General features: G+C 46.9%; 5 protein-coding genes across 14 annotated transcripts, besides 1 other annotated feature; 3 read left to right on the top strand and 2 right to left on the bottom strand.

The window, feature by feature from the left end:
• Positions 1 to 322: 322 nt before the first annotated feature.
• Positions 323 to 4,396, top strand: GLaz (Glial Lazarillo). 6 transcript variants are annotated; one of them, NM_001274011.2, is made up of 5 exons: positions 323 to 452; positions 1,720 to 1,931; positions 3,524 to 3,678; positions 3,737 to 3,809; positions 3,866 to 4,396. In NM_001274011.2, the coding sequence occupies exons 2-5, from the start codon at positions 1,794 to 1,796 to the stop codon at positions 4,136 to 4,138; spliced, it is 639 nt and encodes a 212-aa protein (NP_001260940.1). In that variant the 5' UTR covers positions 323 to 452; positions 1,720 to 1,793; the 3' UTR covers positions 4,139 to 4,396. The 6 variants fall into 6 exon arrangements, with proteins under 6 accessions (NP_001260940.1, NP_001260936.1, NP_523727.2 ...); NM_001274007.2 differs by having other exon boundaries at positions 1,725 to 1,931; positions 3,866 to 4,301; NM_079003.5 differs by having other exon boundaries at positions 323 to 469; positions 1,725 to 1,931; positions 3,866 to 4,301.
• A 10-nt stretch (positions 4,397 to 4,406) lies between these two features.
• On the top strand, positions 4,407 to 4,992 carry CG15870 (uncharacterized protein). Its single transcript, NM_136997.3, has one exon. It carries the CDS (start codon positions 4,512 to 4,514, stop codon positions 4,881 to 4,883), a length of 372 nt encoding a protein of 123 aa, NP_610841.1. The 5' UTR covers positions 4,407 to 4,511; the 3' UTR covers positions 4,884 to 4,992.
• On the bottom strand, positions 4,871 to 8,292 carry Nrk (Neurospecific receptor kinase). The gene is made up of 4 exons (NM_057907.4): positions 7,698 to 8,292; positions 7,356 to 7,635; positions 7,047 to 7,289; positions 4,871 to 6,987 (listed from the first exon to the last, which is right to left on the bottom strand). Exons 1-4 carry the CDS (start codon positions 8,064 to 8,066, stop codon positions 5,705 to 5,707), a joined length of 2,175 nt encoding a protein of 724 aa, NP_477255.1. The 5' UTR covers positions 8,067 to 8,292; the 3' UTR covers positions 4,871 to 5,704.
• On the bottom strand, positions 8,165 to 9,689 carry ND-MWFE (NADH dehydrogenase (ubiquinone) MWFE subunit). Of its 2 annotated transcripts, none has more exons than NM_001103827.2 (3): positions 9,509 to 9,689; positions 9,252 to 9,338; positions 8,165 to 8,624 (listed from the first exon to the last, which is right to left on the bottom strand). In NM_001103827.2, exons 1-3 carry the CDS (start codon positions 9,605 to 9,607, stop codon positions 8,439 to 8,441), a joined length of 372 nt encoding a protein of 123 aa, NP_001097297.1. In that variant the 5' UTR covers positions 9,608 to 9,689; the 3' UTR covers positions 8,165 to 8,438. The 2 variants fall into 2 exon arrangements, with proteins under 2 accessions (NP_001097297.1, NP_001097296.1); NM_001103826.2 differs by lacking the exon at positions 8,165 to 8,624 and adding an exon at positions 8,706 to 8,821.
• TppII (Tripeptidyl-peptidase II) lies at positions 9,214 to 15,470 on the top strand. Of its 4 annotated transcripts, none has more exons than NM_165966.2 (13): positions 9,214 to 9,588; positions 10,079 to 10,335; positions 10,523 to 10,859; positions 10,919 to 11,468; positions 11,725 to 12,279; positions 12,486 to 12,607; positions 12,662 to 12,818; positions 12,881 to 13,086; positions 13,145 to 13,308; positions 13,374 to 13,485; positions 13,546 to 14,541; positions 14,603 to 14,930; positions 14,989 to 15,470. In NM_165966.2, the coding sequence occupies exons 1-13, from the start codon at positions 9,420 to 9,422 to the stop codon at positions 15,359 to 15,361; spliced, it is 4,326 nt and encodes a 1,441-aa protein (NP_725252.1). In that variant the 5' UTR covers positions 9,214 to 9,419; the 3' UTR covers positions 15,362 to 15,470. The 4 variants fall into 4 exon arrangements, with proteins under 4 accessions (NP_725252.1, NP_001286376.1, NP_001286377.1 ...); NM_001299447.1 differs by lacking the exon at positions 9,214 to 9,588 and adding an exon at positions 9,910 to 9,982 and having other exon boundaries at positions 10,043 to 10,335; NM_001299448.1 differs by lacking the exon at positions 9,214 to 9,588 and adding an exon at positions 11,525 to 11,587 and having other exon boundaries at positions 10,058 to 10,335.
• Positions 12,340 to 12,372: a mobile genetic element.
• Positions 15,471 to 15,477: the final 7 nt, after the last annotated feature.

Genomic DNA, 15,477 nt, shown 5'->3' with positions numbered 1-15,477 from the left:
CCCACCGACCTGTCCCGCCGATCTGACCCACCGACCTGTTCCGCTGACGTGTCCCACTGACCTGTCCCACCGAGCTGACTCGCTAACAACAAAATACAACAAGTTACAACAGATTTTAAATTTTTATTAAAAATTACCTAGATTTTATCAATATTTTTATGATACTGAACTCAAATAAACTTGCTACGTAACGGTTCTTTTCTAGTTATCATTTCAAATATATGATCGATTACTATTTTATATCGATAGGCAGAGCAGCGATCGCAGTGTGACCGTGCGGTGGGAAATAACGAAATCGAATTCAATTCAAACCGCCGATCCATTCAGTTTCCATTGAACTGCTGCTGCGATCGGTCAACCGATGTGAATGAGCCGCGTTACTGGCGCCATCTGAAATTCGAGTTCGCGAGATAAAAACCGCGAGAAGACAAAGAACACCGCAAAAAGCCGATGTAAACAAAGAGATATAGTTAGTTCTGCATTTTGCAAGAAAACTTTATCACATTACACGCGAATCGAAACGGATACTTGTATGTGCACAAAGTGAAATCAGCTGGACAACAAGAGTATTTTGCAATTGCCTTGGTTTATTTTCAGCCACTTGCGGCTGTCGTTTTCTGTGAAATTAACACTTTTTTCTATTGGCAGTGATGGGAAGTGTATATTTGGGTGTACCTGGCTGGTAGTCTAGATACAACAATTTACGCTATGTGTCGCGATCTAGTCTAGGTACAAGTATTCACTCTTCCTTGCAAATGTCCTTGTTTTAATATATAGTAAATTCTATTGCATTTCATATAATTATTTACTATTTACCTATATCACTATTCAATTAGACCCAAGGAAATACTTCTTTCAAAGTCACGATTGTATTTAAAATATACATAATCATTTTTATCAAGTTCCATTTCGTCTTAAATTACAATATTATTAAATAATTGCCAACTGATACTGATGAACTATACTATGTAGCTACCAATCAAAGTACCTTTCACATCACTATCTATCAATCAAATAGTTATAGTTAGCATTGCCCATGCGATAATGGCAAACCGAAATAGCGCAAAGAAAAGCCACTTCCTATTTCTCTTGAACTTGATGCGCTCGAATGAAGCTACCATGTCTACACCATGCCCACTTTCGCAGATAAATCGAGCAATGCACCCGACTAACTCCATGACACAATTGATGCATCCCAGCGCAGTATTTCCTCGATTAGGTATTTTCGCTTTTACCCGCTTTTTGCAATGCGCAATAAGTATCTCTTGGTGTGTGCGAAAATCGGTGGAGCAACCAGTTTTCGAGCTGCATTTTGACGTTGGCTTTTCTTTTACGTAACTCGCTGGCCGGGCACGAGCCAAAAACCAAAATAAATATCAATAATAAACACGGCGCCGCGCCAACCCAGTTAGTGGTTTTCACTTCACTTCACCTCACATCACATCACTTTACTTCTTCTTCTTTGCGGGACCTACCAATTCGGTCCGGCTTGCTCCACTAAGCCGGTAGCCAGCACGTTCCATTATCGCACACATCCCATCCGGAATACTAATGGACGGACATGGTGTACCTTTGAGGAAATGTATATGTAGTTGGTTCATGACGATCCATAGTTCGTTGGCCAAGTGAACCCGTCGTATCGGAAATCACCGCTTTGTGCACAGCCAAGTTAAAACGGTCGAGTTCAATGGAAATTGCCTGATTTCGAATTCCACACAGTTTAGTTAGGTGCTGGAGTGCCGATTCTGCCGCCTAAAGTGCCAAATATTCAAAGTGAACTATCAGAAGCAACCATGATGAGTGGCCAGCCACTTGGCTCGAGGGTTTGGCTGTTGTCCGGAGTGCTATTAGTGACATTTGCTGGGACAGATGCCTACGGATTTGGACGTTGCCCGAATTATCCATCGATGCCAAAGTTTAACATGAGTCGGGTAAGTTAGTTGCTGGTTTTCTCATACATACTCTACAAACTCTAACTAAAATTGCTACATATTTCGATCGCTATTTTATTAACAGCCTGTTTGGGTGTTGTAAATATTCATACAGACATTTGTTTGCAGTCTATATATACATATTTGCAATTGGCTTTATTAAACCACCTTTCAAACCTGTTACTAAAGATCTGTGTCTATTGACCCACTGAGTAACACCAGTTATAAGATTACAAAGAATTTATGAGTATGAAAATAACTATGAGTATGAATATATGAGAACTGTTTGTCCTTACAACAACGAGATGCATTGTATAACTGGCCACTCATCGCCTGTCTATTTGCCATCGTCTTAAACGTGTCACATCTTCGATTAATTGGCACAAGGCGTCTGGCGCAGACGAAGACCCCTCTTTACATCTTGGGGATTGTGCAGATGATGAACTTGAACCATTTTAAGGCCACCAAATCCGATCCGCCGTGTAAAATGCAAACCAGTTTTACAGAAGGAGGCGAGCGGCACAAAAGCTTTATGGCCTGCTGATGGTAAACAAGCCACTTATTTTATAAAGAAGTAAATCAACCAGTACCAATGCTGAGACATGGGCACGCCAAGGACAACAAAGTGCACTACAGTGGAACATTCCTGGTGCGAACATTTCGCTATTACAGCCAATATTTCAATCAAGTAATTATGGAATCATCTTGCCAAACCACCGATATGACATCACAAATGTGAAACTAATGTTTTTCGAAAGAGAAAATTAGAAAATTGGTTTCAGGTGGCTGTAAAAAGATTGTTTCAAAGTATTTCTGAGAATCCATAAATGGACTTTGTTTAGTACTCATAAATGCACGTAGTTGTTTTAAGCTATAAAAGCCGACGACTGTTCGCTTAGATACACTGTCGAGATCATGGATAGAAAATTGGAACAATCACTTAAGCAGCTCAAATTAAATTGATTGAGCCTTGATTTGCATAAAAGATAATGCACCATAATTGCCCGGTTGAGGTGGAGGCATTGTCACTCACATTATGTGGGTCTAGCGACCTCCTCTCCACTTCCACTTCCACTTCCAAATGGCACATCATCCAATTGAGTTGTTGACAGGCGTAAATTAAGCCATTTGCCACCGGCCCCGCCCCCTAAACGCACTTTTGACCCGGGGCAAAGACCTCGACTGGCCAGCAGTGGCTCTTTAATGCGATGCGGCGCCCACCGCCGACTTTGAACTGCAAGATGAGCAGCGGCCAAAAGAGCGGCTCTTCTCAATGACCAGCAGCCACAACCGAGTCTATAACCAGTTTCAAAAATGTTTACGTTTTACGCATTGTTTGCGCTAAGTGGCATTTTGATTAGTAACCCAGTTAAGTGTTTCTTGGCCGAGAGAAACGCTGCGTGACAAAGGTTTTGGCTTTCAGACTGATGGTTATCAGGTGATTCTACTTCCAATAAAACCCTTCAGATTTAATGAAGTAATTGGAATATGTAGAAGAATTTCCATTCACTGAAACAACTTACTTAAGAACTTAAGAACATGTTGAAAAGGAAGTAAAAATATCTATTTTATGTAATGTCATTATCTTGTAGGTCCTTGGACACTGGTACGAGGTAGAGCGCTCTTTTTACCTTCCGGAAATCGCCTCCGGATGCACCACCTTTCAGTTTGAGCCGTACAACAAGGGCGAACAATCGAAGTTTTCCAATTTCAAGCTGGCTGTGGCCATTAAAAACATTAATCGCATGTATGATTAAATAATCTAATAATATATATTGTGTGTTAGAAGTGTTTGTCCTTTTTAGAACTGGTAATCCGAATGTGAACATTGGCTATGCAACACCAGAAAACAGCCGATCCTCCATCATGGATTTTAAGGTATCTACAATAAATAATATTAACAACACACAATATACACAATTCCTTTTTCCTAGTTTACCACCCGATTTCCGGACGTGATTGCCCGACTACTGCCAGGTTCCGGAAAGTACCAGGTGCTATACACAGACTACGAGAACTTCGCCATCTTGTGGTCCTGCGGCAGCATTGGCTCACTGGGTCACTCCGATCAGATCTGGATTCTTGGACGTGATCGGGACTTCGAGGTGGATATCCGATCCAAAGTGTACGACGTGTTGAAGCGGCTCTCTCTGGATCCGGAAAGGCTCATCATCAGCAAAAACAAACAATGCCCCGAGGCGCTGTAGGAAGCTCCTCCAGCGTCTCATCCCCCATCTATATGTTTAAGTTCATTCGGTTAAGGAACAAATTACATTTGATGCCTAATCAATTAGGCTGCTGTGATATCGAGGAGTGTGAATCGGCGGAGAGAGGCGAAGCAACGCAAATACAGAAACAAAAAACAAGAGTAACTCGATCGAGGTTTTCAATATATGAACTCATGCCCGCATTGCCAATTAACGCGGGTGTCCTAATTAATTTGCAATAAATAGAATTTCCCAGTCATCGGAACTTAGTCGTGATTTACCAACGGATTGAAAAGGTTCTGGCCGGATAAGATGTCCCGACTGTGGATTTTGTTTTGTCTGATTTTCCTTGTGGCCCAGGCACATATGTCCGATGCGAGAGGAGGTGGAGGCGGAGGAGGACACGGAGGAGGCGGTCATGCTGGAGGTTTCGGAGGTGGCGGCCGCGGAGGCGGATTCGGAGGAGGAAGAGGTGGTTTTGGAAGAGGCGGCTTTGGAGGACGTGGTCCAGGATTCGGTCGTGGCGGTTTCGGTGGACCAGGCCGCGGAGGCTTTAGAGGAGGCGGCTTTCGAGGCTATGGAGGATATGGCGGATATGGCGGATATGCCCGATATGGCGGCTACGCTGGATACGCGGGAGTTCTTCCGGTTCCTCTTCCCGTACCCTATCCCGCAACCTATAATCGCTGCTACTACGATAATTACTATTATAATTACTACTACTGCTGATATGATACGGTTATAGATGGTTTATTTATACAAATTACAATCAACACGTTGCTTTAGTTACAAAGATTATGTAAAGTTACCCAGAAATTCGGGCTGTAGACAGTTCTCTAAATATTCCATATCTCATTTAACTTATTGTTTTGATGGTCTCCGGTGTCTGGTTCCTGTTTGTCCACCCAGTGATCAGCGATCAGTGATCAGCGATCTTTGTGGAGTGCGACTGCGATGGCAGTGCTTAAGCCTAGTCAAAAATATTCCCATTAAAATGCAATCTACATATGCGCATATATATATAAACTTAATCTACAGACTAGATATGGATACGAGACGTTGATGATGCGTTCGTTGTGGCAGACTATTCGATCGAGATCGAGAGATCAGAGGGTATAAGTGTATCAAAATAGTTTCTGTATCGATTAAAGAAAGTTATGTGAGGAAGCATCGAATGAAAGACTTGGTAACGGAGCTATCTCTTAAAGATATGGAGTTGTCATTTATACTAACTTAATCACAAACCAGATGCCCCTCTGATCTCACCTTGTGCAAAATTGAATTCAATATGCATAAGAGCTGGGGAGACTCAAAAAAGATAGTCAAGGAATGCCACCTTTATGCAATTCAGAACTATTTTATATGACCTAAACCAAAAGCGGCAATGCTGAGATACACAACTAAAGATCCAAAAGCTTATTATCAAGTGTTAAGATGATGGCATTCCCTTCTATTGTTTTTCCACCCAACCTGGCGTATTCATGCGCTTCTATTGCTTGCCCCCAAGGACAACGGACGATCGTTCTGTTCGACAAGGATTATTTCATTCACTTCTCCGGCAATCCCCTAGAGCATTGCCTTGCACTCGCTCTCGGCGATGCTGTGCTGGATGCAGTGGTTGATCTCGGCGAAGCCAGGTCGCTCACTGGGCTTGCGGTTCCAGCAGCGACGCATCAGCGCGTAGACGGAGAGCGGCGTGTTGTCCGGACAGCCGAGTACGTTGCCCTCCTTGATGTATTTGATCACCTCCTCGTGGGTTAACCCAAAGTAGGGCTGCAAGGCGAAGGAGAAGACCTCCCACAGACAGATGCCGTATGCCCACACATCCGACTCAAGCGAGAACTTGTTGTACAGTATGCTCTCAAGTGGCATCCAGCGGATCGGGATGAAGTCGTTCTCATCGCCTTTGTAATAGTCCTGCAAATAGATCTTGTGCGAGAGCCCAAAGTCGGCGATCTTTACCGCCATGTGCTCGTTGATCAGGCAATTCCTGGTGGCCAAATCCCGGTGGACGAATTTTCTCTCCGAAAGATACAGCATGCCCGCTGCAATGTTGGCCGCCATCTGCAGCAGATGTAGCTCGTTCAACTGCAGACGATCCTGTGTCGGCGCCTGGTGTGTGGCATATGGGGAGCAGGCGCGCAAGAACTCGCTTAGATCGCCAGGAGCCATGTACTCGAAGAGCAGGCACATGGGTCTGCCCAAGGCGCACACCCCCAGCAGCCTCACGATATTGGGATGATCGAACTCGGCCAGCAAACAGGCCTCGCGCTCGAAATCCATCTGCATCTGGTCGCTGGCGTCGTCCTTTAGCATCTTAACAGCGACTAGTAGATCTTCCTGATCGGGAACAAGTCCAGGAGCCCTGGCCTGGAAGACGCGACCGAAGGCTCCTTGACCCAATGATCTCACATACACTATATCCCCGCGTGGGTACTCCAACTTCTCCAGGCGTGCATTCGGTTTCGTGCCCTTCGCATCAGACACATTGGTCACCGTAGTAAGGGCCACGCAATTGCTGTGTATTGTGGCCGTGCTCCTGATGGTGCCCCATTTTGCCAAGGTGTTCGTGTTTCCATTGCCTCCGAGGGTTTCTCTACTGGTGTTCAGATTGCCGCCACAATCTCCTCCTCCACGCATGGAAACACTGCATTCGGCAGTGGCTGCTCCCGCAGGCTGAGAGTAATCCTTGTGCTTGGACAACTTATAGACTAGCAATATCATCAAGTGCAGGGTCACAATGGCCACGAAACCTATTCCAGCCAAGAGAAAGATCATCGATGGCGTGAAGAACTTCTCCATCTTGATGGGCGTGTTCAAATCGACAGCATTGGGGTCCACATAATCCGCTAAAACAGAAGTGGGTGAATTACAAAAAGTAAAAGAGGAAAAAATTTTATGATCTTACGACACATGGGTATATCGCAGTGCTGCCAGCGCACTGATTCATCCACAGTGTAGCACCAGGGATGCGGCTCCTCACCGCCAGCATTCCGGCAGTAGTTTTCGCCCTCCAGGAGCTGATGGAAGACCAGTGGTGGCTGGAAGTGCTTGTGCGGGTACTGAGTGTCCCAGCGCTGGCAGGGAATGCCCGACTTGGACACGTTCATTGTGCCCATGTAGAAGCGTCCGTTTCCATTGCGGCAATCGTCTGTGAAGAAAAGGGATTCTAGCATCAGAAAGACCTTCTTGAGGGTTTGTGATAATGAAGACTTACAGCTCACTTCGGACTCCTTGAGTTCGGTGAGACCGATGTAGGAGCAGTTGGGTCGCCGCATGGAAGCGTTGTAGTGCGGCAAGGAGGAGCAGTTGGGTAGCCGGAAGTGGCCGCGGCTCTTGATGAACATATTTCGCTCCTTCTTCTCCTCGATGAGCACCCAGTCGTTGTAGCAGAACTGGAGATGCGTGGCCTGGCAATCCTCGAAGCAGAGAGGAGCCTTCACCGCTCGACCGCCCTCCATGTGGCAGTTGGGAAACGCATAGGCGCAGAGCATTTTCTGTAGCGAAAAGAGATTAATGGGATGAGATGGGATCTCTAGATGTATCAATCGAAACTCACCTCGGCTGCTTCGCGACACAGACCCGTAAGATCGGAGATAAGCTCGTCCCAGAGCGCCGTGGTCACCTGCTCGTTCTTCCACCCGCCAGTGGGATCCTCCAGACTGTACCACACCTGGCCGGTGAGGTATTCCTTGCACACCTTGCCGCTGTACGGGGCGCAGTAGCCGTTCTCCTCCCGCTCGCGCTCGTGATGCCGCTGGTGGTGTCGCCGGGTGACGGGCTCCTCGATGGCGTTCAGGGAGTTCGCGTGCGTGGCGCTGGCAAAGAGAAACACGCACAGCCCCAGGACAGCCAAATTGGCCCCCCATTTCAGCACCATTCCCCGGAGCACCCGCTCAACCACCCCCACCCATTGCCCGGCAGCCATGGCTGTGTTTTATGTATATGCCTTGTTTAGCGAACCGTTTCCAAGCAAAATCCTTGCGAGCACTCATAAACTAAGGCATTTTACCGCCTTACACCACAATATTCAATCTACCCGAATTTTAAAATAGATTTTAAGAAGTAAGCTCGAAGTAAGTCGGCAGAATATTTGTTTATTTCCGCGCACACAGCTCGACGACGCCTTTTCACCGAATACCACACAAAGCTGACGACGGGATGTTTCGCCACCCGTACTTCTCCCTTAGGGGTGGTTTCCTGTCACGAGCACAGGGTTGCTAAATGCGCGGCAAAGGCGGCCGAAAGTCCTGTGCTCGGCTTGAGAGCTCCACTGGCGAAATGTTTGTTTTTATTGATATTAATTTTTCTTCTGCTTCTCCTCCTCCTTCAGCTGTTTCTCCCTGAGCTTTTCCTCCTTCTTCAGCTGTTTCTCCCTTAGCTTCCGCTCTTTCTCCCGCTTCTTCACGATTGCGGGATCATCGCTGTCCTCATTGGGGTCCTTCTCCTCCTTCTTCACCTCTTCATCGGGAATTTGTTCAAGACCCTATAGAGAAAGAAGCTTTACACCTGAGGCAGCAAAAAAAAATCTGTAAGGAACTACAGGAAAAACCAAAAACGACCATTTCAACTATCACTTCCGAACTGCACGTTTCGTTTATTCACTTTTGCACTTAAGCTTAAACGGAAAACTTTACTTAATTAAAATTAGTTCGTTTTCTCATCCGGTATGGCATCCAGACCCTGCAAGAAGATTGGTTCGGTTTTTTGTAAATGATTTAAGCTTATAACTCTTCGAATAAGCGTAAAAAAATGGATGGTATGAATTCGTAGGAAATAAAGTAACATTAACTACCGCCACCAATGATCAATAAACAATAAAAACGAAATTAACCAAGAAAACTAAGATTTTAAATGCAATTACCTTATAATATAGAAAACTTTAAAACTAATATTTTATTAGTGAAGAAAGCTAGTTCATAACACCAAAAACAATCTATTTAACATACTTCAGAGAAAAACATAAACAACGAAACCAAAATGAGCGTGCATAATAATGAAGTGCGTGCTGTGAGATAACAAAACTGCTGCCAAAAATAGGGTAAAAACGTGATGGTTGGCCTGCCGCACAAAAATCAGTTGTAGGCAGGCCAGACTATAGCACAACACTTACGTTCATCTTGTAGGGATTGTCGGTCAGTCGGAAATCGCGCTGGTACATAACTCGGCTGAAACGCTCGTCCATGTTGCGCCGGAAAGCCTGTTGAGCAAACGATTAGCAAACAATTAGTAACTCCGTAGTGTTCCGTCGAACTCGTTGCGAAAAGCAGGCGGTTAAATAATGTTTAACAGATTCCGATTGGTGCACAAACAGCTGCGGTTATATAAGAATTTCGGGCTGCTGGGCCAGAAGGCCAGCGTGGGACTCACATTGCCGATCATCAGCTTGTCCAGGCCGTACATGGCGTATATGGGCACCGAGAGGAGCGTGGTGATGATCACCGCACCAGGTAGGATTTCGAACCACATATTGTCAATGGAAATAGATTGTTATGATATTTACTGCAAGACGACACCCAGTGTGACCGTGGATAGTCCGTTCCAATATACAGGTAGCCTTACAAAATATACCAAAAACTTGAATGTTGAACTAGAGGTGGGCCAGTAACGATAAGAAAGTAACGGTGACTGAATTCTATTCTGCTACTGCGTTTAGAAAAACGTCAATGTTGATTTGAAAATAGTTTTTGACCAATAGTTGGCTTAAATAATTTGTAAATAGATCTGATATATCTAGTAGAGCTGATAAATGTACGCAATGTTTATAATCAATTTCAAAGCTCGAAAGTATATAGAAAACAAATTCCAGTGTAAAGCTGCGTGACCGTTTTACGCTCTATTCGGGTTGGTATTTTTCCCAATGCACTTTTCGTACATCCAGCTGGACCATTTTTTTGCACTCAGATCTCGGTCTTACCAATCCGATTCTTCATTGAACAGCTACGAAGGAATTCGCAGAGAGTTCTGAGCGCAGCAATAGCAGCAAGAAGACTACCAACAAAGAGCAGAGCGACAAATCAGCGGAGAGCAGGATGGCCACCAGCGGTATTGTCGAGTCATTTCCCACGGGCGCACTGGTGCCCAAGGCGGAGACGGGAGTCCTGAACTTTCTGCAGAAGTACCCGGAGTACGATGGACGCGACGTCACCATAGCCATCTTCGATTCCGGCGTCGATCCCCGGGCAACGGGACTGGAGGTGAGTTGGCACTTTTTCGCACTCTCTATACCGGTTACAAAGAACTTGTACAGTTATTCTTCCAATATTTACAATATTTCGTCTTACCTATTCTATTACGATTTAATCCTTCTACTGTGTCACGACTGCTTCTTACTCCCGTTTCTCATTATAACCGATCCAATTTCAATCTGCTCCTACGCAACAGACGCTGTGCGATGGAAAGACCGTTAAAGTAATAGAGCGGTACGACTGTTCCGGATGCGGCGACGTGGACATGAAGAAGAAGGTGACGCCGGACGAGAACGGCAACATTAAGGGCCTGTCCGGAAACTCGCTCAAGCTGAGTCCGGAGCTGATGGCTCTGAACACAGATCCGGAGAAGGCGGTGCGGGTAGGCCTCAAGAGCTTCAGCGATTTGTTGCCCTCCAAGGTGCGGAACAACATTGTGGCCCAGGCCAAGCTGAAGCACTGGGACAAGCCGCACAAGACGGCCACTGCAAACGCCAGTCGCAAGATTGTTGAATTTGAGTCACAAAATCCAGGTGAGCTAAGTGATTGATTACTTGAGGCAAAATTACCAACAACATATGTATCTTTGCAGGAGAAGCCTCAAAACTGCCCTGGGACAAGAAGATATTGAAAGAGAATCTAGACTTTGAGCTAGAGATGTTGAATAGCTACGAGAAGGTGTACGGCGACATTAAGACCTCCTACGATTGCATCCTTTTTCCCACGGCCGACGGATGGCTGACAATCGTCGACACCACGGAGCAGGGCGATCTGGATCAGGCTCTGCGCATTGGCGAGTATTCCCGCACGCACGAGACCCGCAATGTGGACGACTTTCTTTCCATATCGGTAAACGTCCACGACGAGGGCAACGTACTGGAGGTGGTCGGCATGAGCTCACCCCACGGCACCCACGTATCGTCTATTGCCAGCGGCAACCATAGCTCCCGGGACGTGGATGGCGTGGCGCCGAATGCTAAGATCGTTTCTATGACCATCGGTGATGGTCGACTTGGGTCTATGGAGACCGGCACGGCACTAGTGCGTGCCATGACTAAGGTGATGGAACTATGTCGCGATGGCAGACGCATCGATGTGATCAACATGAGCTATGGCGAGCATGCCAATTGGTCAAATTCCGGGTAAGCAAGTGCGAAAGGCCGGCGGAACTAATCCCAAAGTTGGTGATGTCTTTTAGTGTGTCTGGGTCAGGGTCTGGGTCGGATGAAATGCGTCGCAGAAGAAAGATGTGTGCGTCTAGGTAAATTTCATGAGAAATCCAAATATTCACACAGTCCAATCCTCTTGTCTTCGACACGTTCCAGCCGACACACACCTAACTGATAACCATCAAAATTCATGAAAAAATACCTAATCTATATCTCTAATCTCTTGCAGCCGCATTGGGGAGCTCATGAACGAGGTTGTCAACAAGTATGGCGTGGTGTGGGTGGCATCGGCCGGCAACCATGGTCCGGCACTTTGTACTGTGGGAACTCCGCCGGACATCAGCCAGCCCAGTTTGATCGGCGTGGGCGCGTACGTATCACCCCAAATGATGGAGGCCGAGTATGCGATGCGAGAAAAGCTGCCCGGGAACGTGTACACCTGGACATCGCGAGATCCCTGCATCGACGGAGGTCAAGGCGTTACCGTATGCGCTCCGGGCGGAGCCATTGCGTCCGTGCCACAGTTTACTATGAGCAAGTCCCAGCTGATGAACGGTACCAGCATGGCGGCACCTCACGTCGCCGGCGCAGTGGCGCTGCTCATCTCCGGTCTGAAGCAACAGAACATCGAGTATTCGCCGTACAGTATTAAGCGAGCGATCAGCGTCACTGCCACCAAACTGGGCTATGTAGATCCCTTTGCTCAGGGCCATGGCTTGCTCAATGTCGAGAAGGCATTCGAGCATTTGACGGAGCACCGCCAGTCCAAGGATAATATGCTCAGGTGAGTGCTGTGGAACGCCAGATCTCAGGATCTCTAAACAAAAAACGATTAAATTTCGCGTTCGCATTCACACTAGCTGAGTAAGGGCTAACTTGTTTTATAATTTAGTAGGTATATCGTTAAGATGACCGAATAGTAAACAATTGTCAAAGCAATCTTGTAAAATTCCAACCAAATAATAAATTTCTTTCGTTTTAATCTTATAGGTTCTCCGTGCGCGTGGGCAACAACGCAGACAAGGGCATTCATTTGCGTCAGGGCGTGCAGCGTAACTCCATCGATTACAACGTTTATATAGAGCCCATCTTCTACAATGACAAGGAGGCGGGTGAGTAGAGACTATAGAGACCCAATTCCAGCTCTTACCGTTCCAATTTTACAGATCCCAAGGACAAGTTTAACTTCAATGTACGGCTAAATCTGATTGCCTCGCAGCCGTGGGTGCAGTGTGGAGCTTTCTTGGATCTCAGCTATGGCACCCGCTCCATTGCCGTGCGCGTCGATCCCACTGGACTCCAGCCAGGCGTTCACAGCGCTGTGTAAGGGACTCTTGAGCCAAAAACGCTTCCCCTTCTAATCGCATTTATAAAAATTTATCCAGGATTCGGGCTTATGACACTGACTGCGTACAGAAGGGTTCTCTCTTTGAGATTCCTGTCACGGTGGTGCAGCCCCATGTGCTGGAGTCGGATCAGAACACGCCCGTCTTCGAACCCGCCTCTTCCAAGGGAGACAACAGCGTGGAGTTTCAGCCAAACACCATTCAAAGAGACTTCATCCTGGTGCCAGAACGTGCTACTTGGGCGGGTGAGTGTTATTCCCTGAAATATGTTCACAAAGTGAGTCACACTTCATCCTTATGCAGAGTTGCGTATGCGTATAACCGATCCCAATCGTGGCGAGGACATTGGAAAGTTCTTTGTACACACGAACCAACTTCTTCCCAAGCAATCCTGTCGTAAGCTTGAGACCATGAAGATCGTATCGGTTGGCTCGGAAAACGAATCTATAATGGCTTTTAAAGTTAAGGTTGGTAAATCGATTGAAACCTTTCCAAGTCATTATACTGATTAAAACCCACATTTGTATGACAGTCTGGCAGGATTCTGGAGCTATGCATTGCCAAGTACTGGTCCAACTACGGCCAGAGTCACCTGAAGTACAGCTTGCGTTTCCGTGGCGTGGAAGCGCACAATCCCAATGCCTGTGAGTCATTTGTAAAATGGTAATAGCTTTTGTTGAACTAAAGAAACCATTGTTTTGTAGACGTCATGCATGCGGGCAGGGGAATTCATAAGCTGGAGATTGAGGCCCTGGTTGCCGAGGATGTGCAGCCCCAGCTACAGCTAAAGAATGCCGAAGTGGTGCTAAAACCGACCGAGGCCAAGATCTCGCCGCTAAGCGCCACACGAGACGTCATCCCAGATGGACGTCAGGTGTATCAGAACCTGCTGGCCTTTAACTTGAACGTGGCCAAGGCCGCAGATGTGTCGATATACGCACCGATCTTTAACGACTTGTTGTATGAAGCGGAGTTTGAGTCACAGATGTGGATGCTTTTTGATGCAAACAAGGCCCTGGTGGCCACCGGCGATGCTCACTCCCACACTTCCTTCACAAAGCTCGATAAGGGCGAATACACAATCAGACTGCAGGTGCGTCACGAGAAGCGCGACCTGCTGGAGAAGATCTCGGAGGCAAATCTGGTGGCCTCATTCAAGCTGACTAGCCCCCTCACCCTTGATTTCTATGAGAACTACAATCAGTGCATAGTGGGAGGTCGTAAATACGTCTCGAGTCCGCTAAGGCTGTCCACTCGGGTGCTTTATATCGCTCCTATTACCCAAGAGCGACTTACCAAGGCCAATCTGCCCGCTCAATGCGCCTGGCTGAGCGGCAATCTGGTATTCCCGCAAGATGAGGTCGGACGGCGAGTGGCTCAGCATCCATTTACTTACATCCTCAATCCCGCTGAGAAAAAGTCACACACGAATGGCTCGAGCAACGGTTCCAGCGCTGCAGGATCCACAGCTACGGCAGCTGCTGTCACCACTGCTAATGGCGCAAAACCGAAAGCTCCGGCGACTCCACAAGCGGCCACCTCAGTGACCAATCCTGCGGCCGGCGATGGAATTTCTGTTCAGAACGACCCGCCTGTGGACAGCAGTGGGAGTCCCGCCTCACCCAAAAAGGGCAAGGCCAATGCCGACGATTATGCCGAAAGTTTTCGCGACTTTCAATGTTCGCAGATTGTCAAGTGTGGTAGGATTTTAAAAAATAGAGCACTATTTTCTGATTAGTTTAACATACGATCCTCTTACAGAACTGGAAATGGCAGAGAAAATCTATAATGATGTAGTCGCTGCCCATCCCAAGCATTTGCAGGCAAACCTGCTACTTATCCAGAACATCGAGTCCAATCAGCTGAAGTCGCAACTGCCGCTGACTTTCGTCAATGCTCAAAAGACATCGCCACCAGAGGCAGGCGAGAGCGCCGACAAGCAAAAGGAGGATCAAAAGAAAGTACGAAGCGCCCTGGAGCGAATTGTTAAGCTGGCCGACAAGGTGATCCAGGAGACCGATTCCGAGGCACTGCTCTCCTACTACGGTCTGAAGAACGACACTCGTGCCGATGCAGCCAAGATAAAGACGTATGTTGTTTAATTGGGTTAGGCATTCCAGTCAGAAATGAATTCTTTTCTTCTTTAGCAACATGGACAAACAGAAAAACACTCTCATTGAGGCGCTAAGCAAGAAGGGCATTGCTGTGGCAAAGCTGGCTGTATTAGACGACTGTATCAAGGATAGCCTGGCTGAGATCAACGAGCTGTATACCGAGATTATCAAGTTCGTGGACGCCAACGACTCCAAGGCCATCCAGTTCGCTCTGTGGCACGCCTATGCCCATGGCCACTACGGTCGCATGTACAAGTATGTGGTTAAGCTAATCGAGGAGAAGCGAACCCGCGATCACTTCGTGGAGCTGGCCGCCATCAACGGCGCCCTGGGTCACGAGCACATCCGTACTGTCATCAACCGTATGATGATCACTGCCTTTCCCAGCAGCTTCCGTTTGTTCTGAGCACTTTCCGACAGAATACGCAACAAATATTCACGCTTCGAAGCGATCATTGTTTTGTATAACTAATGTAATCCATATGTATATGAATAAATGCTATTAACTGAAATTCAATATTG

The sequence above is a fragment of the Drosophila melanogaster genome, chromosome 2R, assembly GCF_000001215.4.
Source record: "Drosophila melanogaster chromosome 2R".
Lineage (NCBI taxonomy): Eukaryota > Metazoa > Arthropoda > Insecta > Diptera > Drosophilidae > Drosophila > Drosophila melanogaster.
This window is presented reverse-complemented; position numbering and strand designations above follow the sequence as displayed.